The sequence below is a fragment of the Tribolium castaneum genome, chromosome 4, assembly GCF_031307605.1.
Source record: "Tribolium castaneum strain GA2 chromosome 4, icTriCast1.1, whole genome shotgun sequence".
Lineage (NCBI taxonomy): Eukaryota > Metazoa > Arthropoda > Insecta > Coleoptera > Tenebrionidae > Tribolium > Tribolium castaneum.
In genome coordinates, this window is record NC_087397.1 from 10322461 (window position 1) to 10348015 (window position 25555).

Genomic DNA, 25555 nt, shown 5'->3' on the forward strand with positions numbered 1-25555 from the left:
CTCACACTTTAATCATTGAATATTTCAAGTCTGTAAATAAAAAATCAAGGTTTATTCTCAACAAATTATTATTAAAACAGCTGATTCAAATTACTCGGTTCCTGTATTGCTTTAAACAATTTTTTTCCGACTTCCGACACGTCACAAAGCATTATAAAAATAAAATAGTTGCTTTTAAGTATTTGTTATTTACTGCTTTTGAAAATGTTAAAAATGGGTTTTTTAAAAATTCTGTAAAAATCAATCATTTCATAGAATAGAAATAAAAATAGAAAATAGAAATAGAACTCAAGAAATAAATAGTAGCATTAATAACGTTCAGTTCTTCCTGGTCTTCAAATCCATTGAAAGTGAAAGCAAAAGCAAAAATAATGCATTTTGGAATTATTTTCTATTTAGTTTGATAACAATTTAGTAGATTTATAAAAACCGTCGGAAATAACGACTTTTTGAATTCTTGCATTCTTATGTTGTAATAATCTTTAGCATTTTGTGTAAGTAACTTGATAAAAAAAGAAAGTAAAATTGCTCGTTGTAACGTGTTGGTGTATTCATTCTATTCGGCGATTTTTTGTTTTATTTTTGATAAACTTTTGTGAAATAATTGCGTTTCTAGATGAAAAGGTGATACGATAAAACAGAAAAGCATCTAATTAATTTCATTTTGTAAATTTTCAACTAGATTTAACAAAATTTCACGAAAAGACTGCGTCTTGCTCATTTTTTTTACTTTTTTAGTTTATTTTTTTTTAATTTGCTAAATAGTTGGGTTTTTAACTAAAATATTATGTGCTAAGTTTTGAAAAATACGAATAATGAAACTGTCGACCCAATTTATAAATTTTATTGAACTTTCTTATCTAAGTTCAAGACTAAATTTTTCTTCTCATAATTTAAAAGTTATTTTTTTGTTGGTAATATTTTAAGTCTTCTTTTTAATATTTGAATTCTGGATTATAAACACTGTTTTAAAACACGTTTCTCATATCAACGTGTCTTCACTATTTTAAAACACGCTTCCTAAATTAAATTTAGGAACGTCTTAATTTAAAATTTAAAAGTAAAAAATAAAAATTAAAAAAATATTAAACTAAAACACGATTTGTTTTAACAAAAGATATTATTGTTTTTGATACAAACATGTTCAGTATGTTCGATTTTTACCAAAAATTATTGTTTAAAAAAATACAAATAAAAAAAATAATAATAAAAGTTAATAACATCTAGTAATGTAGTATCAAATAAGACAATGTTATTACTGTCATGTCAAAAAACAGCAAATGAATGAAAATATTTCCAAAATTATTTCAAATATGTAGAGGTACGTGCAACATACAAGTAATTAAAATTATTAGAAAAAGTATACTTGTAACAAGAATGTTTTAACGCTAATATTTTTTATTGACACCATCATGCAGCATGCAGCTACATTTTAATAAATTTTATTAATTTTTCTAAACTAAAATTTCTACAAATTACAAATATTTGCACTAAAAAAAAACAAAAATCTTTCAGATTGTAAAAAGAAAAATATGGGTTCTAAAGATAGTCCAAAAAATATATTTAGAAAAAAATAAATAAAAGCATTAGCCTATTCTACGTCAAAAGCAAATTTATCTTAATTTTTTAATTTTTAAAATCGGTCCATAAATAAAATTTCTACAGCTCCTGACGTTTTTAAAATTACCCTGTATATAAAAAATATTTATAACTTTTTTGTAGAGCTCTGTCAGGGTATTTTCGAGTCAGCCTTATAATCCACAGTCCAACACAGCTAGTTTATCGGCATAATGAGTATAAAAAACTGACAAAATAGTAAAATCACTTGTCTTTTAATTTTTATTCTCAGCCTTTTTCTGGGTATTTTTTTATTTTTTCTAATTTAATGTTACAGAACAAAAGTATAAACTAGTTTTTTTTAACTTGATGTTTGCCATCTTCAGCTTTTTTAAACTAACCGTTGTTTTAAATAGCTCTGTTCTTGTTTGCAACAGTGATGGAGTGCAATTTATTCATATAATTTAATATGTACTCATAAATGCTTTAGTACGAAAGAAAAATTTATCTTTCGGCTTCACTGCGCTAATAGATTTATAGCCACAGTATAAAACATGATATTTTTGTTAAAAAACCATTTTTTTCACTGCACAGGAGTCGAATTTGTGAGTAGGTTTGTAAAAAAAATCATACAAATAGTCGAAATTATTTTAATTAATTCAAAAATAAATCCAATGTATCATTTGTTATCAAAGAAAAGTCATGGTCAAAATTGCATAAATAATTTATTTAAAACTCCAAGCGAAACGGGTAATATTTGTGGTCGACGAAAGCCGAAAATGCGCAAATCCTCTGATTCCGGTTGCACGAATCCAAATATTCCACATCTTGGGGGTCTAGTTGAAAGTCAAAAATGTCAATATGTTCCCTAATTCTGAACTGGTTACTGCAACGCGTGACCACACAAATACCTAACGAAATCTGCAAAAAATACATTCCTATGTGTTAATTTTTCGTACCTTCCTTACCAAATAATTTAGAACGACTTGAGCAGCGGTTTTGTGGTGCTTGCGTGCAATTTCGTCAATTTTCTCGTCACAAATCGTAGGTTCTGGGAAATTCGGGACGCCACTCATTTCGTTAATCCCTAAAGGACAGTATCCTGTAACTAAAATGTTGCGTTGGGCGCAAAACTGGATCATTTTCTTCTGGTTGAGACGCGGGTGGACTTCGATGTGGTTCACTGTTGGTATGATATTGGCGTTTTTGAGGATTCTGTTAATTTGTTCACTGTTAAAGTTTGCCAAACCGATGCTTCTTGTGTAACCCAGGTAGACACAATCTTCCATTCCGCGCCAGGTTTCCACGTAATCGACGTCACTGTACGCACTGTGCCCTTCATTCAGGGGCAAAGAATTCGCACTGACCTTTAACAATTTTTATAATTTTTTGCAAAAATAAAAAATCGTACCTTAAACCCAAGCGGCCAATGAATCAGATACAGATCGACGTAACAAAGTTTCATTTCCTGCAACGACTCACGCAGTTTCTCCACCACATCCTTGCGCTGGTGGTAGTTATTCCAAACTTTGGTGGTTATGTAGACGTCTTCACGTGTGATTACACCTTCTTTGATTTTTTCGTGGATTGCTTTGGCAACTGCGGCTTCAGTTCCGTAAATCCAGGCACAGTCAAAGTGGCGATAACCGGCGTCGATTGCCAGTTTGACCACTTGGCGGATTTCCTCAGCGTGAACAAGCTTAAAAAACAACGTAAGGACAACAATGAGAAATTTTGACTGAAAATCAACTCACTTTGTGGATTCCTAGCCCAATCAAAGGGATGCAGTAGCCGTTGTTGAGTCTTCGAGACATGTTTTAACATTTTCACGGTCGATGATGTTTAAAAAATTATCTTGTGATAATTTTTATCACTTTTAATCAATTGTGAATTTGATAAATATTACTTAAATATGACTTAGTCACGGAGGAGAAAAATACAATGAGATCTTATCAGGAGAGATTATTTTTTATTTAACAACAGGTGCATTCAAATGTTAAAACCATATTTTCCCTTTTTTACCGAATTTTTCTGATATGTGAAAATATCTTTCGGATACCTTTAAAACTAGAAGTAATTTTGCGGTTCTTTATCGCCAATTAAGTTCTCAGAACTTACTTACAGTTAAAAAATATAAAAAATATAAAAATATTAAAGATTTCTTTCCGTAGTTTCGACAAAATTAACAAATTACTTACAAAAAAATTCGTCGATAACTTCAAAACTGTAGACGATTTTGAGTTTTCTCGAAGCCAATCGATTCCTTAAGACATTTTAATCAAAAGTGGTTTAAAAACATAAATTTTCTTCCATAATTTTACAATAAATGATAAGAATTGACTTGTCATTGCAATTATTATTACTATTATTTAAAATAAAGAGTACTATTGCTTTAGACGATTTATCTCGACAACAATCGATTCTTTGGAGAATTTTACATAAATGTGTCTTAAAAATTATGAACTTTCTCCCATAGTTTTTCTGACTTTGATAACGTCAACGTCAACGACGCATTTCTCTCAAAATTACCTGTTATAATTTATTTATTAAATACATTTCAAAAAATAAATGCTATTGTAATTTATAGTTTCAATTAGCGATCTAATAATTAATAACTCTTACACATTTTTCCCAAACTTATTTAAAAAAATTATTCGGTAAAATGCGATGTTCGCGTTTTTATAGATTTGAAACAGCTAATAGTATATTTATAAATTAAATATTTATTATTATACAAGACGATAAAATTTTATTTTATCTTCGAGAGTGGTTTCAGCCGCAAGCCGAAGGCCGAGTGGCTGAAACGCTTAAGAAGATAATGATGAATTTTATCGTCGTGTCATAAACAGAAAAACAACAATAGTTGTGAATCCATATTTCTCTAACGTTAAAATTTCGTTTTACCATAAAGTAAACAGTAGATAAAATACCATTTTATCGTCCACGACATGAATTGTATGTAATTATTCGAATATAGTATAGTATGGCCCATTATACACGAATTGAATACTATACGTTACCTACGACTGAATTTGAGAATGATTTTAAATTTAATGTTTTATTATTTTTCAGTGAAAACGTTTTATCGAAGTAAACTATTGTTGTTATCAAAAATTTGTTTACGTAAATCATAAATGTAAACATCAATAAGTATTTTGTGCGTAAAAAGTAATTTTGTTCAAGAATGAATGCATAACAGAATGAAAATGATTGGACAAAAAAGTGGCCAACCCCAACATTAGGTACTTTTGTTTTAATTTTCAATTTTTATTTAATTATTTTGCGGGATAGAGGCAAAAAACGGATCAAAAACAAATTTAACAAAACAACTCTTTATTTCAAAAACTATAATATTTGTGCGCCGAAAACTCGCTCAAAGGACACACTCTTTGATTCTTATTGCACGAATCCAAGTAGGCGACGTCACCCGCATCCAACTTGAAATCGAAAATATCGATATTTTCGATAATTCTGGATTTCGTGACGGATTTCGGGACCACACTTATCCCCAAAGAAACCTAAATACAACGTAAAATACCTAGAACCATACACTCTCTCGTTTTTTTACCAAGTAATTTAAGACGATTTGTGCCGGCGTTTTCTTGTATTTCTTGCCCATTTCGATGACTTTCGGGTCGAAGATTGTAGGTTCGGGGAATCCCGGGGTTCCGGCATATTCGCTACGCCCCAAAGGACAGTAACCGGTAACGACAATGTCGTGTTTTTTGCAAAAATCGATCAATTTTTTCTGGTTTAAATTCGGGTTGACTTCGACTTGGTTGACAACGGGCTTGATTTTACAATTTTTGATGAGACGCTCGATTTGTTCCTCGTTGAAGTTGGACACTCCGATGCTTTTTGTGAGACCCAGACGGACGCATTCTTCCATCCCTTGCCAGGTTTCGAGATAGTCAATGTCGCTGAAAGCGGCTTCGCCTTCGTTTATTGGCCACAAAGACGCACTTTCCTGTTTAAATTAAATAAAAAATAACTATTGTTTTTTTGTACAAAAAAAACCTTGAATCCAAATGGCCAATGCACGAGATATAAATCGATGTAGGACAGTTTCAAACTGCTCAAAGTTTCCTTGCACATGGGAACCACCTTGTCCCTCGCATGGAAATTGTTCCATAGCTACAAAGTGAGTCAAAAACTCGTTTTTTGGATTGGAGACAGTTTCATACTTTGCTCGTTACGAATAAATCTTCCCGTTTAACAACCCCTTGTTTAATTTTTTCATTGAGCGCAACCCCAACTTCGTCCTCATTGCCGTAAAACCAAGCACAGTCAAAGTGACGATAACCGGCGTCTATGGCGTCTGAAACGGCCCTTTTTACTTCACCTTTTCCCGACTAAAATTCAAAAATTGTAGCCTGGCAAGAAAATCATTGAGATCACCTTGTATGTCCCCAGACCCACAACCGGAATCTCAAGGCCGTTGTTGAGCTTTAGGGTTTTACTCATTATGCCTGTAGTCAATGAATTATTAAGTGATTAAGTTAGAAATTTTTAAATACGCACCTGTGTACTGTTCCTGGCAAAACGAAGGAAGATCGATTTCAACGTTCAGCAGAGCTTATCACTTGTGCTGGAGTTTTCTGTGTTTATAATATCACTTGTCAGCTGTTAAAATCACGTGGTCTGTCAACCAGCGCCGCAAAACGTATCTGAATTTTAAAATTGAAGGCGAAAATTAATTTAAATCTCCCTTTTCTCTTCTTGTTTTTTTTGTCCGATAAGGTTTAATCTTATGGTCACACATAACACAAATAATTCAAAAGTAGAATTGGGTAGAATTCCTATATTCCCACTATAGGACCTCTAGTATTGGGTAGTGATAAAGAAATCTCCAATTATGACAAAAATTCAAAAATTGTTTGAGCATATTTTCACAAAATTTTAAAGATTTTTGTAAATGTGGAGATAAGTGTAAAAGCAGAGGTCAGTAATGCTGGTTTGCTTAACATTCTCCGAAATTTGCAAGAAAGTGACAAAAATGCCAAATAATCCTGAATGAGATCGAAAGGACGAAAGCAACCATATAAGGGCGTCGCTTGTGCCAATCTTTATAATAATAGTACCCGTCATATTCTTCACGGAATATTTTTTTCCGGTACAAACTCCATTTTTTCTTAAAATTTTTATATATGGAGCTAATTTTGGATTATTATTTTTTTATTCTTATACGAGCAGTATCTGTCTCTTTTGGTAAAGAATAAATTCTTTATTTAGACACAATAAGGCAGTTTAAAGTCCTGAGGGACCTGAGGTATTCGATAATAACGTTCAAACGGCAGAAGTGCATTCAAAATCCATAAAAAAAAATTTGGCAAAACTTCAGTTTAAATTTTTTGGTCCAAAAACAATTTTGCCAAGTTTGAGTTGCTCCCACTTTTATCACTAAATCAAGAAAGACTTAAAAAACAGTTTTATTTATTGACTGCTTTAAAATTTAAACTAACCATTCGGATTAAATTATGAATGAGTCCAAAAAATCAAAGTGATTGGTTTCTCATCTTATTTTAATGGCTGACCTTAAATAGACCAATCGTATCCAAAAATATAATTTTTCAATGAATCAACAATAATCTAAAGTGATTGGTTTTCTCTGCAATTTTAATGGCCGACCTCAAATAGACCAATCATATCCAAAAATATTATTTTTCAATGAATCAGAAAATCTAAAGTGATTGGTTCTCTCCGTAATTTTAATGGCCGACCTCAAGCGGCCCAATCAAAATGTTTACAAATGGTACTACAATGATTACTATGTGTCTTACGTTAATTCATTAAAGGATGAGTCTGTCGTTGCTTGTCACATCTTCAATTTTTCTTTGAATTTACCCCCCTAGGTAATGTTGGGCGAAAAACACCAAAATAGAGACAATGAGAGGAAATAAATAAGGAATATTGATGTGAAACTCTTTATATTTGTTAAAAAGGTTTAAATTCTCGAAATGGCCCAATGAATCAAGGCGCATGCGCGCGCACTTTTTCAATTTGACGGTTGACATTTCCAGAAAATGTAATGAAAAAAAGCAAAAAGTCGGTGGAAATAGTAGTGGAAACTGTCCCAGGATTCTCAAAAGTGCGAAAGGGGGCCATGGGGTAGGTGAGAGTAGTTTTAAAAACGGAGCTGATGTTTTTTGGCAATAAGAGTTTAGGTCAAAATAGGGCACCACACGTGCAAAATTATTATTTGTTTTAATTACGTCGTGTTGATGAAAATAAATTTTACACATTTTTTTATTTGTGGGATTTGGGGAGATAACTTTCAATCAGCTTGGGGATAATATAATTCCATAAAACTTTACGAATGCACTGCTCTGTATGCTGTTTTTAAAATTCCTATTTGTGGTCCTCTAGTTTTCTATAAATTTCTACTTAAAAAATTTAAAATTACTCCTGCTTTTATGCTAAATATTATCCAAAAATGTTTCCGACACTCGACACACGTTTCGTCATCTTAGTGATGGTCATCGGGTATTAAAACACGGAACCCTTTTAACAAGTATTTTTATTTGCTGCTATTCTATTTGTGCACTATCTAAAAAGCTGATAAAAGTGTTATTCCTCTGGCGCATTTTCTTCCTCGAGGATTGCTTTAAAACTGAATGGTTGGAACGGATATCCCAACCCGGCATAAAACTTACTCATAAATTCGACCCTGTGAACAAACAATTACGAAAAAAATCACCCAAAACTAGAATTTTACCAATGCAAACGCAAAGTGTGCAAAAACGCTGATAACCCTTCCATTGTGACTAAAATGGCTATCGTAAAAGCCGCCCACGCTGCGAAAAACACAAAGGCCGTAATCGCCCCAACATACGAGCTATTTGTCAAGCCCATCCTGAACAACATGCTCCACAATACTTCAGAAAGTTCTGCAGATAATACACAATTATTTAAAAAAATTGTTATAACCAATAAAAAACTTACGCGCGTGAGCTAACGACAAGGCCCACAACCGCAAATAGGACGCAGTGTGCGAAATAGTACTCAAAACGTACTCAATTGTGTGAATTGCCTGATGGATGAAAATCTCACTCATCGGTTCCTCCTCCTCCTCGTCTTCGTGCGACGTCGCAGCTGCGTTTTGCTGCGCTTCGGGGTATTCCCCCAACTCCATTCCTTGGTTAACATCGCCGTTACTTCGCACATGAGGCTTACTTTTCCTCGTGCATTTGATATAAAGCGGCTTTCCGAGCAACAGCACCGGGATACACGCCAATGACAAGAAAACTAAGATTTGTTGCACGGTCTGTTGGCCCTCAAACATGTAATCCTTGCAACCTTCCGGCGACTCCGTCGCTTTGAACAGCATCATGTTGATGAAGTAGATGAGAACATTGGGTGCGCACGAAGTACCCAACTCAACAGCTGGAAAAATGAGTTAACTTGAAGCCAATCAACCAAAAGGCAAAGTTACGTTTGCCCAAATCAGCCGAATAGATAATCCATTTCATGAACATCATCACCACCATCCACAAGAAGAGGAAACACAGCAGGAGGATCTGTGGGAGGAATTCCAGGAAGATGCTTGAGTATTTCCTGAAATGGCTATTTTTCGGGTTAGATGCAAGTCCAAACCTTCGTACTTACACGAAATTAACCACGCTGACGCACACGCCGAAAATCATATGAACGACCCCGAAAATAATAGACAGTTTCATTTTGTACGAATTTAGGAAAATGATCTTGTTTTTGGCCAATTGCCACGCGGGGTCCATGCCGATGAAATAGGGGGTCCCAGTGTAATCATATCGGGGGTCCAGATCGCGTTCATCCAACTCCAAGGCTTGTTCTTTGTTGAATTGGACAAACCAACTGGACCCGAACAAGTTCATGGACTTTGAGAAAATGTCGTTGTAGACAAAACCGGTGTACATTGAGAAGAGACCCATGAGGAGAATGATGTATCTCCCGGCGAAGAAAATGTTGAAAATTTCGTTATTACTACGCTTGGCCATGATTTTCTTCTCGGAAATTACCAAATAACCGCCAAATAGGGCCATGATCATTGCGTGTCCAACGTCACCGAACATCACAGCGAACAGAAACGGGAAAGTGATGATGGTATAAAGGGCTGAAATCATATTTGCAAAATTGTGCCCACAGTCCGGGAGCTAGTGATTTTTTTGGGCATTAAACGTCAATAAAATATAAAAAATCTATAATAAAATTACGATAATTTCACAGAGGTCCATTTAAAAAAACGGGCCTCTTTTAAATTGTATTTTGGTAATTATTTTGCATAAAACAGGCGTTTGGATTTTTGCAAAAATGTTTCTAGCATTGTCTTTTAAAATTTCATAAATCTCGATGGTGACCTCGAAAAGTTGCGCTTATGCCTTTTTTCCTACTTACAACATTGAGTAAATTTTCCATAAAAACTCAATTTTCTTATAAAAACATACTTTTTGTTTTGTTAATGTAGTGTGAATGTCTATTCGTTTGTTTTAGGACATTTGGCAGTTATTTCACAAAATTTTGTTGTAACGAGTCAAAAAGGTATCACTTTAAGCCAAATTTACCTTTTTATTCGGGTGGTTAAGCACATTTTTGAAGTAGAAACTAAGTTTTTTTCAAACAACATTGCCAAGACTGATGGAAAAATTAATGTTATTTTCACCTTTTTCAGTCGTTATTAATTTATTTATTATGTTTATTTATTTATTTATTCTTCAACAGTGTCAAAATTTGGGGTTTTTTTCCTGTGTAAGAAACTTTTGACAACTCAATACGAAACGTCGGATCATTTTTAACACATTTAAGGCAATTTTAAGCGTTGTTGAGTCTAAGTCAGGGAATAAAATGTTGTATTCAACCCGTTTTCATATTAATCAGTTCATTTATTTCACCTCGTAGATGATAAACCTCTCATTATCACTCAAGTTTAAAAATTCACTCGGCAATAAAGCGTCTGATTTACACTCAAATTCGGTAAATAAATAACTATTCTTATATTTATAGCCAAAACCAAAAAAAACCAAAAAACTTGATCGATAATAATGCTTTTAACACCAACTTATTTAACAATTTCTTTTTTAATAAGATTAATAAAAATGTAAAATAGTTATTAATGATTACATCTCTCATTGAAACTATAAATATCGGCTATTAATTTTTTGAAGTGCATAAATAATTATTTATAACAACAGTTATTTATAGAATAATTATTTATATTAATATAAATATAAATATATTATTTATATTGATATAAATATATATTATTTATATTTATAGACGTTGGCGTTTGCATAGTTTTGAAACAGATATACATATTTTTTTATCTTTCTCGAGCGTTTTGTGCGTTTCACAGCCAGAAACGCAACTACTTTGCAAAATTTTGTTTAAAACAAGCGAAAATAACCAGATTAGATTGTTACGTTTGTTTTTTTTTTAATTTATAAGCATTTTTTTTCGAAAAATTTGCAAAAACTTCAAATAAATTATGAAGTTAGATCGAAATTCATATTATCTTGTTTGTTTCACTAGATTTTAGTTGGTCTTTGATCCCGATTTTGTCAAAAAATAAACCAAAAAACCATGGAAAAAATAAAAATTGGGGGACATTTTTATATTTACCTCTTCAACATCTAAGCAAAAAACGCCAAATCTAATTTCAAATGACAATGATTTTTGTAAAAAAATTGAAATCATAAAATTAGTTCAAAGAGAGTAAATTTTAGTTCGAAACAAATCACTAAATTTTATGGGAAATTAAGACTATTTTTAATTTTCCTCGTGTTTTAACACGTTTGTCAGTTAAAAACACAATTATTTTGCAACATTTCGTTAAAAACTGGCCGAAAATGTAACAAATTATACAAAAAATGACAGATTTCTAGTGTTTAAGCAAGTTTTTGAAATAACAACCAAGTTTTTTTAACAATATCGCTATTGTGGAAGTTTTTTTAAACTAAGTTATTGGTTTTTACATAAAGTAGATCACCAGTTAGATAGCCAAAAATGCAACTATTTTACAAAATGTTAAAAACTAACCGAAGTCGACAAAATCAACCCGAACATTTCTTATTTTTGCCGTTTTTAAAGTCTTTAAGCAAGTAATTATACCACATTATTAAAATTGATTAGAGACTTAATCCGTTTTTAAATCAAATAGCACTCATTTATTGCCAGATGTTGTAATGTCAGGCCTAACAATTTAAAAAAAATCAATCGAATTTGTATTATTTTGTTTACGTCATTCAATAAAAAGTTATCCATTTTCATGAGGAAAATCCTATTGGAAATGAGCACGAGTTCAACACTATACTTTTTTTAAATGAATATTAAAGAACTTTTAATTGAAAAAATTAATTAGAAAAATGTCATAAAAAATGTCGGAAATATTTTCTACATTTCATTTTGCTTTATTCAACGTAATAGCACAATAAAGATTTATACCGACTATGTGAAGAAAGAATATTTTCATTTAAAAAATGGTTTTTCATTAAAGAAATTTTCAAGATCATAATCGTGATAATGAAAAAGGCATAAGCACTCAATTTTAAGATCCCGACCTAAAGGAGATGTAAAGAGCATTTCAACAACAACAAAAAATTGTAAGAATCCAAAAGCCCGTTTCGTAGGTAGGTATTTACCGTATTTTTTTTAATAATAACTTTTTTGTTAAATATTTTATAACATCAGATTTTTTTCACAACTGTTTCACAAAATAATTTTCGAAAGATTAACCAAAACTGTATACAGAACCGTATACAAAAATTACCAAAAACAGAATCATATTATAACACTGTTTTATGATAAAACAGTGCCAGAAACTTGTTTTTCCGCACCAAAAAAATTCACTACTACTTTTTGTAACTACAAACCAGGGTTAGCTTCACGATACGATGCAACTCCGTACGAATCAATCAGATTCTGGAACCCTCTGGTGAATTTATTCGTTCTATTGAACGTCGGAGGATCCTCATTGGTGTTAATCACGTTCAAAAATGACGGAATGGAGCTGCCGCAAGCACTCTACAACAACTAGTTAAAAAGGGATTAATCCCTCATTGGGAAACGTACGGAACCATCCGACAGGGCCTTCTGTACGATTGGAATGTCTTTACTGCTGACCCAACACTCCCCAATCAAGCATTTTTTCGTCACGTCCATATTAAAGAAATTCAAAGTGTGATAAATCGCCTTCATTTTGCTAACCATCACGCTCCAATTTTGCAATTCCTTGGCCACACTCACTAGCACTCTTTGCCGGTGGTCTTGCGTTTGGTTTAGAACCAAATTCAAATCTTCCAACCTCGTGCAGACACCTTTAAGCATCTCGTTGCGTTCTTGAAGCGAGCTTGGACACGCATAAAGCGAGGCGTGATATCCAGCACAAACTTTCTTAATCCTTGTTTTCAACTGCTCGCCTTGGAAAAACGCAACGAAAACGGTTTTGTACAGTTGATTCCCCTAACAGAACGTGTTATTCCAATGCGAAAAACCAAAACTTTTGACTCACCGTGGCCGGATCTTCGAGCGGTTTTTCAATCTCGACCTGTCTCAAAAAAACGTTCCCTCTGGATATCCTCCAGAGCATTCTCTCGAAACCTGGCACTCGCTCCCGGTTGATAACCCCCGCAACGAACCCCAAACGGCCCCTAATGGACACATTGTGACTTTCGTCATTGATCAAAGCCTTGTGGGCCGAATCTAAACCGTTGGCTTCGTCTTGCTCGTTGAAGAAAGCTTGAGTTTTCTCAAGCACTTGCTTCAACTCGATCAGCTCCAGATAATTGGACTTCAGGTTAACCGCGCTTTCGGACAACTCCTTGATATCGCCTTCGGTTTTCTCAAGGTGGGCTTCCAGATCAATAATCTCCCTGGGATTTGGAGCTTTGGGGAGCTCAGACTGGTCGGGAATCGCCACATTGTCTTTCTTCACCTCGGCCTCGATGTAGCGCAGCTTGCGCTCCATTTCGTCGCATCTTCGGACCTCGTTTACGAATTTTCGTTGGAACACGTTCACGTTTTCATTCAACTAGAGGCAACAATTTAATTTAAACAAAAAAAATAAGGTGGAAATTACGTCTCGGAATTGAACGATTCCGGATTCTCCGAGCTCCGATATGGCGAAATATGCAGCCTCAGGTTGGATGAAGAGCTGAGCAAGTACCATTTGCTCACTGCGGAACATGTCCCCCATTTTGAGGCGGTTTCACTTTCTGAAAAATTGATTTAGCTGAGTGGGATTAAGCTTTATCTCGGGTAATCTCAACTAAGACGCTCCACTCAAATATGGCATTTTTATTGTCTGGGATATGCGCTAAGTTTTCGAAAACTGATTGAAGATTTGCAAAAAAGGGGCAAGGTGCGGATGTGACATTTTTATGACGCGTGGTTTGGCATTTGTGACTTGAATTTTGTTTCTCGTCCACGCAGCTTCGAATTTTCGCCGTAAAGCACTCCTTTATTTATTTAAGATCCTAGCGTTTATTACGCGAAAACACACAGCGTTTCCTAGAATAGAATTGTTATCACAGGAATTTCAACGAGGATAATCCTCGCAGATCCTTTTTGTCTGATTCAAAATCAAAACTACGGATATTTAAAGAATAGGATAGGAAACGATGGACAAATAAAACGGTTCCGTTCTAGATAGTTCCGTTAATGGCGCCAGAGAGCGCAGTTCCATTACCGTCCAAGTTTTCAGAGCAATGATTTTGAAAAACTGGTTGCATTTGTATAATGGTTAAACATAGCAAACAGAAAATAATACAGGCAGATAGAGCATTAAATTCTCAATAGTAAGACATAAATATAAAGCCAAAATTTTATCGTAAACTATATTTTAAAAAATTTCAAACTTTTACCAATTTGCACTCTGGTCCATATTTTTCAAAACGCTGCGAATACGGTTGCAGATGCAAGAAAAATGTTGGGAATAAAGTTGTAGAGAATTAAATTTCCTACAAAAAAGTTCTTCAACCGTATTCGCAGCATTCGCAAAAATGTAAGGTGGAAGGCAAATTGATAATTCTTTACGCACCGTCACATATTTATCAAAACGCTGGGAATACAGTTGAAGATACAAAAAAATGTAAAAATCAAAGTTGTAAAGAATTAAATTTGCTACAAAAAAGTTCGCGAGACCATATCCCTATCTTCAACCATTTAGGCCCCAAAGTCGTTCAAAGACGCTCAAGCGACAAATTTGCTTCATTTTGACGGTGGTCAAGTATGGGAAAGTTAATTTATACCTAAACCGTTGAAGATGGAAATATGGTGTCGCGGACTTTTTTGTAGAAAATTTAATTCTCTACAACTTTGTTCCTTACACTTTTTTGTATCTTTAACCGTATTCGCAGCATTCGCAAAAATGTAAGGTGGAAAACAAATTGATAATTCTTTGCGCACCGTCGCATATTTATCAAAACGCTGGGAATACGGTTGAAGATACAAAATAAGTGTAAGAAACAAAGTTGTAGAGAATTAAATTTCCTACAAAAAAGTTCCCGAAACCATATCACTATCCTCAACCATTTAGGCCCCAAAGTCGTTCAAAGACGCTCAAGCGACAAATTTGCTTCATTTTGACGGTGGTCAAGTATGGGAAAGTTAATTTATACCTAAACCGTTGAAGATGGAAATATGGTGTCGCGGACTTTTTTGTAGAAAATTTAATTCTCTACAACTTTGTTCCTTACACTTTTTTTGTATCTTCAACCGTATTCGCAGCATTCGCAAAAATATAAGGTGGAAGGCAAATTGATAATTCTTTGCGCACCGTCGCATATTTATCAAAACGCTGGGAATACGGTTGAAGATACAAAAAAGTGTAAGGAACAAAGTTGTAGAGAATTAAATTTGCTATATAAAGGTCTACCATATTTCTTTCTTTTACAGTTTGATTATAAATTACTTTTCGTTACTTGACCATAGATGAATTCATGGTTTCGGCGTCTTTTTACGTCTTTGGGGTCTAAACCGTTGACGATAGAAATATGGTATCGCGGATTTTTTTAAAGGAAATTTTATTCTCTACAAATTTCTTCCTAATATTTTCTTTAACCGTATTCGCAACGTCTTGAAAAATACTAAACAAAGCGCAAATTTTAAACTTTAAATAATAATTTTTTTCTCATCTTTTTTATGAAAATTTTAGTCATGAGTTTTCCGCAGTCTGTTAAAGACTGTCTGTTTTTTTGCAAGTAATTAATGAATTGGTTCGATTTAAATTAATTAAGTTACCTAAGAGTACTATTTTTTTGGTTCAGAAAATTCGTTTCGTGTCCTAACTTATAGTCCTCCGTAGTCAAAACAAAACTATGCTCTTAATTCTGATATCGCAAAAGCTTGTAATATGTTAAATAGGTGTTCCGACCAGTTTACGACAATCTCGTGACTGTCCATTTAAAGCGGTTATAGAAACAATAAACCCAAGTCTGGTAATAACGATTTTATGAGACAATTCTCACTGATTAAAATGGGCTTATTTTTCAGTACCTATCGCGTAATTAAGATTAAGAAAAACGGTCCACAATAGCAATTACTTTACAGCGGTGTAATAAGTAATTAATTTTTATTTTAGCCAAACAAGCAAATGGAAATTTTAAAAATCGTTCTTGGAGCGTATCACGTGCCAGAGTCTCATGACTTCCGCCATATCAATTGATGTCTCTCAAGCCTTGAACATTTCAAATTTAATAATTGTGCTTAATTTCACAGCGGAAATAATGGAAGTTTGAAACGCGAACTGTAATGATTAATGAATTAAAAAAAACACAAACCTTTCCCTTCTGATAAGTTTAACCGCCTTGCCGTCAGCTACCTCACTTGATACTGACTGAAACCTTAGTCGACTCACACAAATTTGTCACATGATAACGTGCAAACAAACGTACATCTACTTGAAGTAACGATACTTCAGGTAACAATAACAACATGGAAATCACATATCACACAATTAACAATCGATCACAGATTTGATTGATACCCGCGTCATGAAATATTTTATTGCAAAGTCCAAAAATGTTAAATGTTTGCGCAATAGTTTGTTCTGCTCATCATAAAGGATTTCAACATGTCAAATATGTGTTTTGGTGTGTAAACAGTCGCGAGTTTACCCAATTTTGGCCTGAAATATTGACGTTGGATCAACTTAGATCAAAGTGTTTCGTTAGTGTTTTAATAACATATCAAACACACATCGTATTGTAGCATTTGTGTCAAACATTTCACGCTTATTTCCAAAAATATCGAAAGCGGGGCGCTTATCTCGTATTTTTAGAAGTTATTTTTCCCCACTATTGTCTTCGCCTAATGAACCGACTAAATATAGCTGTTTGGGTGATAGTTAATAAAGTGGAAGAGTTTATTCGCGATTAATTTTACGACTCTTCTTCCTTTCTTCGCAGCTGCGGGTAATACAATCATTGTCAAAGAAAGCCCGACTAAGCGCTTGTAAGACGATCATTCTTTCGCAACTTTTTTCACGATCTAGAAGTGTGAGAATGAGTTGTTTTTCTCCCACAACTAGCATTAAAATTTCATCAATTTATTCAGAACAAATATCGATCCTTCACACAAACAAATAAAAACAAGTGGTCAAATTTGAGCTTTAGTTCACCAAATTGCATGGAAGGTCACGTTTTACGTGTGCGTACCTGTAATCAAAAAAAGTGCATATTTTGTGCATTATTGGAAAAATCGATGACCCCTCCCTTAAAGCACACGAAATGTGGTTGTGCCAAGGGTTAATTAATTAAACGAAGAGGCGTGGTCTATTGACATGCCATCTAAACAAACGGGACAAAAATCCCAGTTTCACTATTTAGTAATTCTTTTCAAAAGTGGCTATTATACAGACATTGACCGCGTTATCGCAATAATGTCAAGGCTTATCGATCAAAAGCTTGTCGATTTTACCTCAGTTATGATGTTCGGGTGTTTTACAGAAATTTTAAATTGGACACAATGACATAATGGCTATTTCAAGAACGCGGGACAAAATAATGATAAATCGTTATCTTTCAAGGTCACTTGTTTGCTGTTGTTCATACGGAATTAATTAATGGATACGTGAAGGATAATTGCAAAGGCTGGAACAATTACAGTAGTTTTAATAATAACAAAGTGTAAACAATAAATCAGATAGCTGGTTCCGTATTATCTGATTTAAAATTCGTGGTAACACCAAAAATTAACAAATTTCCTGTGATAAGATAATTTGATTAAAAGTCTGGAAATTCGGGTCAATTGAACGAGCGTTGTCTCGCTGCATTCTGATATGCAAGACAATAATAAGCAATAACCCACCAGAGCAATAAAAATTTGAGTCGGCGATAACAATTTCGTCAAATTGTAATCAATTGGAACAATAAGAGGACAATTCTTTCAACACAGTTTATTTTATAGTTATGTTTTGAAATCATTTTGGCAAGCTTTGAGCACCTTAAAAATGCCCAGACTATATTCATAAATACCTACATTATAACAGCCTGAAAATATACCATTACGCAACAATTAATTCTATTATTTTCAAATTAAGCCTTTAGGAACTAAAAACTGGTCAGAGTCGGAAACATCTGTTCGTAAACAAGAAACAGCAGCGGAAATCGCTCATTTAAATATTAAGTAATATTACATGTGCTGAAAGTAAAATCTGATGCATTTAGGATTTCTCATATCGACGAAATGTAAATAAAGTGATAATTTTATCTTATAATCCATTCGTTTACTGTTAAATATGTTTAAATATAAACTTGTTTTGTCACTAATACCCACATTCTGGGAAACTGGCCCTAATCTACCTTGATCCAGATAATAAGACCAGTGGCGTCTAATTTTGAATTAATTAGCGATTTTTAAATCTTGCTTAATCGGCCGGCCACCTTGATCCAGATTTAAAAAATGGTCAGTGGCGTACGACAAACACGTGACAATTGATCAATTCACATTAAAACTATTGTTTTTAATTATTATTTCTTATAGATACACTTTGGGATAGCTATAAACCGTACCGCTCTAAAAAATCAAAAGTACACTAATCGTAGCTACCTGCGTAAATAAAACAAAAACAAAATAACAATCACGTGACACTCAGCGCCGATTTTAAAGTTACAGTCATTTCACCACAAACTGTACGTTCACACTACAACCAGACGCACGTTTTCTTCAGGTTCAACACAATCATCAATTTGAATGTCAGGAGCTAGGGATAAAATACCAAACGTTTATTAAATGGGAGAGAAAAGAACGCCAACAAAATAAAGAGAGACGAGGGAAACATTTAACGCATGCGTTACATTGTAATCCACGTTTCTCAGTAGGGATAGCACGAATTATTTAGGAATTTGATTGTTCTAGTGGAAGTACAGATTTGTTGCATTAAACTGTAATAGGATTAATGGATTCACTTTGTGGATAGTAGCAGTAGTAGAAAAAAATTGTCATTCTACCCTTGCATTTAGTTTTAAATGCTAACACAAAAATGTGTAGACAAGAGCAGAAACTAAGAATAAAAAATCAATGGTAACGTAACCGGTCTTGGGGTTAACGACTGTTCATGAATTTGTTTGCATAGTCAGTTTTTGAAAAAAATGAGCTGGCAACCCGTACCACAGCGATGTATTGTTGGCTGCACGACTCAACTCAATAGCAATAAAACTATTTTTATCGCAAATTTCTTCTAATGAATCACTTTCACAACATTTGAACCGTTGCAAATCATAGTTGCTTCATTTCGCCCCCTTGTAGCACCGCCCAGACCATGCCGTTGACATAACCTCAAATCATGCATAAGCTAGTAAAAGTGTGGCAAATCGGCCGTTTAAACTACTCTAAAGGTTTAAAATTGCAAAAACACCTCGTCCATCTCCACCATGAACAGCCCGAATTCGCAAATAACACACTCCTGTGTCTGGAGCACCCCCCTGTCTACACCACGGGAATTCGCACCAAGGAGTACCCCCAAGACGTTGCGCAACAGTTGGAGGCTTTAGGTGGTTACAATTCCCCAAAATTTAAATTCTGATGAATTTCCTTCCTCCAGGAGCGGAGTTTCACAGGACGGACAGGGGCGGATTGATCACGTTTCATGGCCCCGGCCAGTTGGTTGTCTACCCTATCCTCAATTTGAAAGATTTCAAGCCCAGTATGAGGTGGTATGTGTGCCATATTGAGAAAACTGTGATACGGTTGTGTAAAAAAATGGGGATTGAGGCGGAGACTTCGCCGCATACGGGGGTCTGGGTCAATGATAATAAGGCAATTAGTTTCGTTTTTTAATTCAAGTGATAACTGTTTTTGTAGATTTGTGCCATTGGGGTACATGGGAGTCGGTTTGTGACCTCGCACGGCCTTGCTCTTAATTGTTGCACTGATTTGAAATGGTTTGAACATATTGTACCGTGTGGCAATGAGGGGAAAGGTGTGACGAGTCTCTCGAAAGAGTTGAACAGGCTCGTGACTGTGGAGGAGGTAATTCCCCTCTTTCTGGACAGCTTTTCCGAAATTTTTTCATGCAATTATGTTAGTTTTCCCAAACGTGAATGTGATAATATCTTAGAAAACATTGTTCAATAAAATTTTATTACTGAAGTGATTTCCAGTGACTTTAATATTTATACGAGTTTAAAATAGGTACACACAAGAGATCTAGAGAGAGAAATTAATTTGATAATTTTGTGTTAACACAATTTATTAAAAGCCGCCGCTTTTTATTAAAATATCGATTAATTTTTTTGTATTCCCATACTTTCATTGGTTCGTTAATTGTTTGTGACCAATCAGAAAGCCACAGGATAACTTGTGACCAATAGGAATGTAACATGTGGCAACAATTGTTTGCTCGCCTATGGCTTGTGTCGTAATTTTCGAAAAAAAAAGCAATTACTTATAGCATGTATTTTAATTATTTGTAGAATTTCGAAAACTCAATTCAAAGTAGATAAAAATACATAAATCTACTATTAATCAGATTAATTTAAAATTTCAATAAAATAATGCTTTAAAAAATAATAGGTAAAGAACAGTAAAGTATATAAATGAACGAAAAAAATTCTGTAGTAGGTAGGTGGTATACTCTTAAAAGTTTTTTTGAGTAATTAACTTATTAATAGACTTAAGGTCTATTTAATTCGCTTTTAACAGTTAAGGCGAATGGACCAATCAAATTGGTTGAATTTGGTCATGTGACAAGTTATTCACGTATTTTATTACAAATTATTTATTTACAAATTACATAAGTGGCTCTTTTTATGTGTTATTTGTTTTTTTGCGAAATTTTTATTTTTCATTTTATTTTTTATTTTTATTTTACTCGTGTGACAATAGAAACGGAATTATTTAACAAAATTTCACTAGAAACAGGTCTAAAATTTACAAAATTAAACTAAAAATGTTGTTATTATTCGAATTTTAAACTTTGGAACGTCGCAGGTACATGTTTTAAGATGAATTTAAACATAATAAAAACAGACTCGTTGAAAATGCTAAATTATCAGGGTTCTTGCGAGATTTTGCAAAAAATCGCCTTAGAACACAGTTAGTAATTAAAAATTATTTTAAAATACTGTCGAAAACAAGGCGAAAATTGACAGTTGGTGCTATTTTCTTGCCTTTTCTTACTAGGTTCGGTGATGGGGCGCAAGAAGCCACATTTAGATTATTTCATGAAAATTTTTCATAATCATACGTGTCATGGAACTTCACAGCAAAATAGTCACGATTTTTTAATATTATCTATGGTTTTCCTTTGAAATGAAATAAACAAAAGTGACGTTTGCGAAATGGCAAAAAATCCACTTTGTTGCATAATTTGGTTCATTGCCTTTTACTTTTCTTTCATCATTGCATTTTTCTGTGCGTTTTGGTACATCATATTGTACCCTTTCACAGTGTGTATAAGCGCTTGCTCGGTAAGTCCTAAACTGAAGAGTGCTAACAATTTTCCTTGTCACCGTATTTTAGGACTATACGGACTTGCTGCTGAAGGGAATTCAGCTGCCTCAGTTCTGTGCTAACAAGATGGTGCATTGTGAAGGATGTTAATGTTTTAAAACCCTATTTTATATCTATGGTTTTTGTTTAAAATGAAATAAACAAATGTGAAACAAACGACGAAAAATCCATGTTCTTGCATGAGTCTTCTTCAGTTGGGTTCATTATTTTTAATTTTTCTGTCCATTTTGGTACTTGCTGCTGAAGGGAATTCAGCTATCTTACTTCTGTATTCATAAAGTGGTGCATTTGTGAAGGGTGATAATGAAATAAAAAACATTCTTATCTTTGATTTTTATTTGAATTATTGATAATTCGTGGTAGTGCGCACATAGACAATGCCCGAGGGCATTGTAACCTTGTCAACTTTCCCGCCAAAAATTTTCTGGGCTTCCTCCTCCTTGACTGATGGGAGAATCATCACTTTTTCGCCCGGAACCCAGTTGGCAGGCGTCGCCACTTGTGGTACTCTATCCACCAGTTGGAGCGAATCAATGACCCTCAAAATTTCACTTAAAAGGCAATTAATCGAAGGTAGAAAATATTACAAAAGTTGGGTGAATGATGTTAGTAAATTCAATGATTATTTTTTTATCTGTTTTTAATGTAAGTTTTTCTCATGAAGGAACACTTAATTGCTACTTAAAAATACATACATAGTTTCATTGCAGCTAGCTACCATTAAAGAATTCATTATAATTATAATCATTAACCTTCAGTCGAATGCGACAGAGTAAACGCTAAAATGATTAAGCTTTGCAGCCCTTTTATTACTCAATACTTACTTAATAAATGGTAATTGTTTTTTTTGTATTATTTTTTTTACTTTTCTTAAATATTAGATATTATACTGAATAGTTTTGCCCCAATCAACATTTGAAAAGTGAGTGTTATTGAGTTTCGTTGGAAAGCTATTTTCATAATCTATTTTTTCCAAAAAGGACTATTGTTCTCAGATTAACAATTTTCGAGAAAATTGCAAACAAATGCAAAAATAATTTATAACTTAAAAAATATTGAGAATTTGGCAATTTTCTCGACTACAATCGATTCTTCGGATCATTTTACATTGGTCTACATTAAAATAGTTCCACTTTTTCGAATAGTTTTGCCGTAATCGACGTTTGAAAAGGGGAGTGTGTGAATATTTCAACATGTTTTTGACATTTATGGGGCAATAACTCGGGAACCACTAAACGTAATCCTATTAGTTTATTATCATTGGAAACCTCTTTTAATACACTATTTTTATCAAGAAAGATCATTGTTCTCCGAATAATAGTTTTTGAGAAAATTACAAACAAATGTAAAAATTGAGAAAAAAAAATCAAAATTTAAAAATAATTGAGAATTGGTCGATTTTCTCGACGCCAATCGGTTCCCCAAATCATTTTACATAGATTTATATCAAAATAGTTCCACTTTTTAAAATATTTTTGCCACAATCTACGTTTCAGCAGAGGGTGCGTAAATATTTCAATATGTTTTTAATGTTTATCGGGCAATAACTTCGTCGCCATTAGACGTAACCCTATTGAATTTATTATCGTTGGGTATTTATTTCATATTTTTCTCCAAAAAAAAACATTGTTCTCCAATTATTACTTTTCGATAGAACAACAAACGCAAACAACAAATTGAAATAAATATTATAACTTAAAAACTATTGAGAATTTGACGATTTTCTCGACGCCAAGCAATTTCCCAAATTATTTTACGTAGGTTTATGTAAAAATAGTTCCATTTTTTTGAATTGTTTTGTCGTAATCGACGTTTGAAAAGTAAGTATAAATATTTCAACATGTTTTTGACATTCATAGGGCAATAAGTCCGAAACTGATAGACGTAACTTTATTAAGTTTATTATCGTTGGAAAGCTATTTTCATAATCTGTTTTTTCCAAAAAAGACCATTGTTCTCAGATTGATAGTTTTCGAGAAAATTGCAAATAAATGCAAAATTTGAAAAAAATCTATAACTTTTAAACTATTTGGCAATTTTCTCGATGACAATCGATTTCCCAGGTTATATTAGATAGATTTACATTAAAATAGTTCTATTTTTCCAAATTGTTGTGCCGTAATCGACGTTTGAAAAGTGGGTGTGTGAATATTTTAACTTCAACAAGTTCGTAACTATTAGACGTAACCCCATTGAATTTATTATCGTTAGGAGTCTTTTTTCATATTTTTTTCCAAAAAGACCATTCTCCAATTGTTAGTTTTCAAAAAAACGCAAACAACAAATTGAAATAAAAATTATAACTTAAAAACTATTGAGAATTTGGCGATTTCCTCGACGCCAAGCAATTTTCCAGATTATTTTACGTAGGGTTATGTAAAAATAGTTTCATTTTTTTGAATAGTTTTGCCGTAATCGATGTTTGAAAAGTGAATGTGAATATTTCAACATGTTTTTGACATTCATCGGGCAATAACTCCGAAACTGATAGACATAACTTTATTAAGTTTATTATCGTTGGAAAGCTATTTTCATAATCTGTTTTTTCCAAAAAAAGACGATTGTTCTCAGATTGATAGTTTTTGAGAAAATTGCAAACAAATGCAAAATTAAAAAAAATATATAACTTAAATTTTTGAGAATTTGGCAATTTTCTCGATGACAATTGATTTCCCAGGTTATATTAAATAGGTTTACATAAAAATAGTTCTATTTTTTCGAATTGTTTTGCCGTAATCGACGTTAAAAATATTTTTGATATTCTTCGAGCAATAACTACTCTAAAACTATTAGACATGACCCCACTAAGTTTGTTATCGTTGAAAAGCTCTTTTAATAAGCAAATTTTGTTTCAAGAAAGATCGTTTCTTCAGCGGTTAACAGTTTTTGAGAAAATTGCAACCAAAAACAAAAATTGAAAAAAAAAATATACCTTAAAAATTATTAAGAATATGGCCATTTTTAAATGTTTAAGACTTTTTATCGTTATTAATATTATTATTGTTACTATTAGAGTGAATTAGCCCACTTACTCGACATTCCGACCGGTTGATTGCGGATAATGCATCGAAAGTCTCAAAACGTGCCTGGGATCTATAATATAGAGCGCTCGCACTGTGAGCGCCCTCTGTTTATCGTCCTTATGCTGTTGGTCGATCATGTCCAGCATCACGGCCAATTCGCGCCTCTCGTCCGAAATAATGGGGTAGGGGAATTCCCCGGGAATGTCGCGACAGTACGACTTGATGTCATTAACCCAATCGACGTGGTCTTTGAGCTTGTCGCACGAATGTGCAAGCAGTTTCACATTGCGTTTGGCGAAATGGGGCTGATGGACGGCAATGCGCCCCAATTCGGTGGTGCACACGGGCGTGAAGTCGGCCGGGTGCGAGAATAAAACTACCCATCTGGGAAACAACAGGGCTGCCAACAGCCACAAACAGGGGAAGTACTCACTTGTCGCCTTGCCAGTCGTAGAACTGGATGGGGCCTTGCGTTGTCTCGGCCTTGAAATTGGGCACAGTGTCGCCTAATCTTAAACGCATGGTGATGGAAGACGGACTGGAGGTGAAAAATTGGCCGAGATTTTATAAAGTGAAAGTGGGAGGGGCTGGACAGGGCCGGATTTATTGTTCGAAAGAATTTGAAGGAACTTAGCAAAATATTTAACCAGTTAATTTGGAATAAATTGCGCTCATTTTTTGGGGTCAAGCACAGGGGCCTCGACAGACACAACAGAAAAGGCAAAAGATTATTATTATTATTATGATCAGAGTTTTGTATTTATTTATTTATTTATTATTTATTTATTTTGTAGGTATAAAAGTAAAAACAAATTAAATTTTCAAATTATTCCAGGAGTTATTTAATTGTTGCGCACTTACATATTTCAGGTTTTCTTAATGTTTTGTATAATTTTTATTTTTCTTGGAATGTTGATAAGTGTTGTTATTCATTCTCACTATTGTTACGAAAATTATTTATTGTTATCACATTTGTTAAAAAATCTGAAACTTGGGAGTTCGGTTTGCAGGGGCTCTCAGTTAGTTAATTCCACTCTGTGATTACGGCTACAGAC

The 25555-nt window shown here is 33.6% G+C and overlaps 5 protein-coding genes and 1 long non-coding RNA gene across 7 annotated transcripts; 2 read left to right on the plus strand and 4 right to left on the minus strand.

Moving 5' to 3' along the window:
- Positions 1-2191: 2191 nt before the first annotated feature.
- Positions 2192-3473, minus strand: LOC657162 (1,5-anhydro-D-fructose reductase). The gene is made up of 4 exons (XM_001808587.4): positions 3312-3473; positions 2969-3256; positions 2526-2924; positions 2192-2478 (listed from the first exon to the last, which is right to left on the minus strand). Exons 1-4 carry the CDS (start codon positions 3369-3371, stop codon positions 2287-2289), a joined length of 939 nt encoding a protein of 312 aa, XP_001808639.1. The 5' UTR covers positions 3372-3473; the 3' UTR covers positions 2192-2286.
- Positions 3474-4873: 1400 nt separating this feature from the next.
- Positions 4874-6233, minus strand: LOC657077 (aldo-keto reductase family 1 member B1). Its single transcript, XM_008202731.3, has 6 exons — positions 6079-6233; positions 5956-6026; positions 5742-5909; positions 5575-5691; positions 5126-5524; positions 4874-5075 (listed from the first exon to the last, which is right to left on the minus strand). The coding sequence occupies exons 2-6, from the start codon at positions 6019-6021 to the stop codon at positions 4896-4898; spliced, it is 930 nt and encodes a 309-aa protein (XP_008200953.2). The 5' UTR covers positions 6022-6026; positions 6079-6233; the 3' UTR covers positions 4874-4895.
- A 1298-nt stretch (positions 6234-7531) lies between these two features.
- On the plus strand, positions 7532-20118 carry Lipt2 (Lipoyl(octanoyl) transferase 2). 2 transcript variants are annotated; one of them, XM_064356357.1, is made up of 4 exons: positions 7532-7665; positions 19273-19517; positions 19568-19782; positions 19828-20118. In XM_064356357.1, the coding sequence occupies exons 2-4, from the start codon at positions 19310-19312 to the stop codon at positions 20098-20100; spliced, it is 696 nt and encodes a 231-aa protein (XP_064212427.1). In that variant the 5' UTR covers positions 7532-7665; positions 19273-19309; the 3' UTR covers positions 20101-20118. The 2 variants fall into 2 exon arrangements, with proteins under 2 accessions (XP_064212427.1, XP_008200951.2); XM_008202729.3 differs by lacking the exon at positions 7532-7665 and having other exon boundaries at positions 19159-19517.
- Vha100-2 (Vacuolar H[+] ATPase 100kD subunit 2) lies at positions 8057-16581 on the minus strand. The gene is made up of 10 exons (XM_963486.4): positions 16305-16581; positions 13604-13739; positions 13037-13555; positions 12598-12987; positions 12399-12549; positions 9163-9646; positions 8990-9120; positions 8500-8940; positions 8273-8444; positions 8057-8224 (listed from the first exon to the last, which is right to left on the minus strand). Exons 2-10 carry the CDS (start codon positions 13718-13720, stop codon positions 8125-8127), a joined length of 2505 nt encoding a protein of 834 aa, XP_968579.1. The 5' UTR covers positions 13721-13739; positions 16305-16581; the 3' UTR covers positions 8057-8124.
- Positions 20119-21155: 1037 nt separating the features above from the next.
- On the plus strand, positions 21156-21633 carry LOC107398672 (uncharacterized). The gene is made up of 2 exons (XR_001575468.2): positions 21156-21434; positions 21487-21633. It is a non-coding gene; the product is annotated as an uncharacterized LOC107398672 (long non-coding RNA).
- Positions 21634-21795: 162 nt separating this feature from the next.
- On the minus strand, positions 21796-25085 carry LOC656825 (peroxiredoxin-6). Its single transcript, XM_963326.5, has 3 exons — positions 24934-25085; positions 24510-24884; positions 21796-22028 (listed from the first exon to the last, which is right to left on the minus strand). The coding sequence occupies exons 1-3, from the start codon at positions 25020-25022 to the stop codon at positions 21821-21823; spliced, it is 672 nt and encodes a 223-aa protein (XP_968419.2). The 5' UTR covers positions 25023-25085; the 3' UTR covers positions 21796-21820.
- Between the last annotated feature and the right edge of the window lie 470 nt (positions 25086-25555).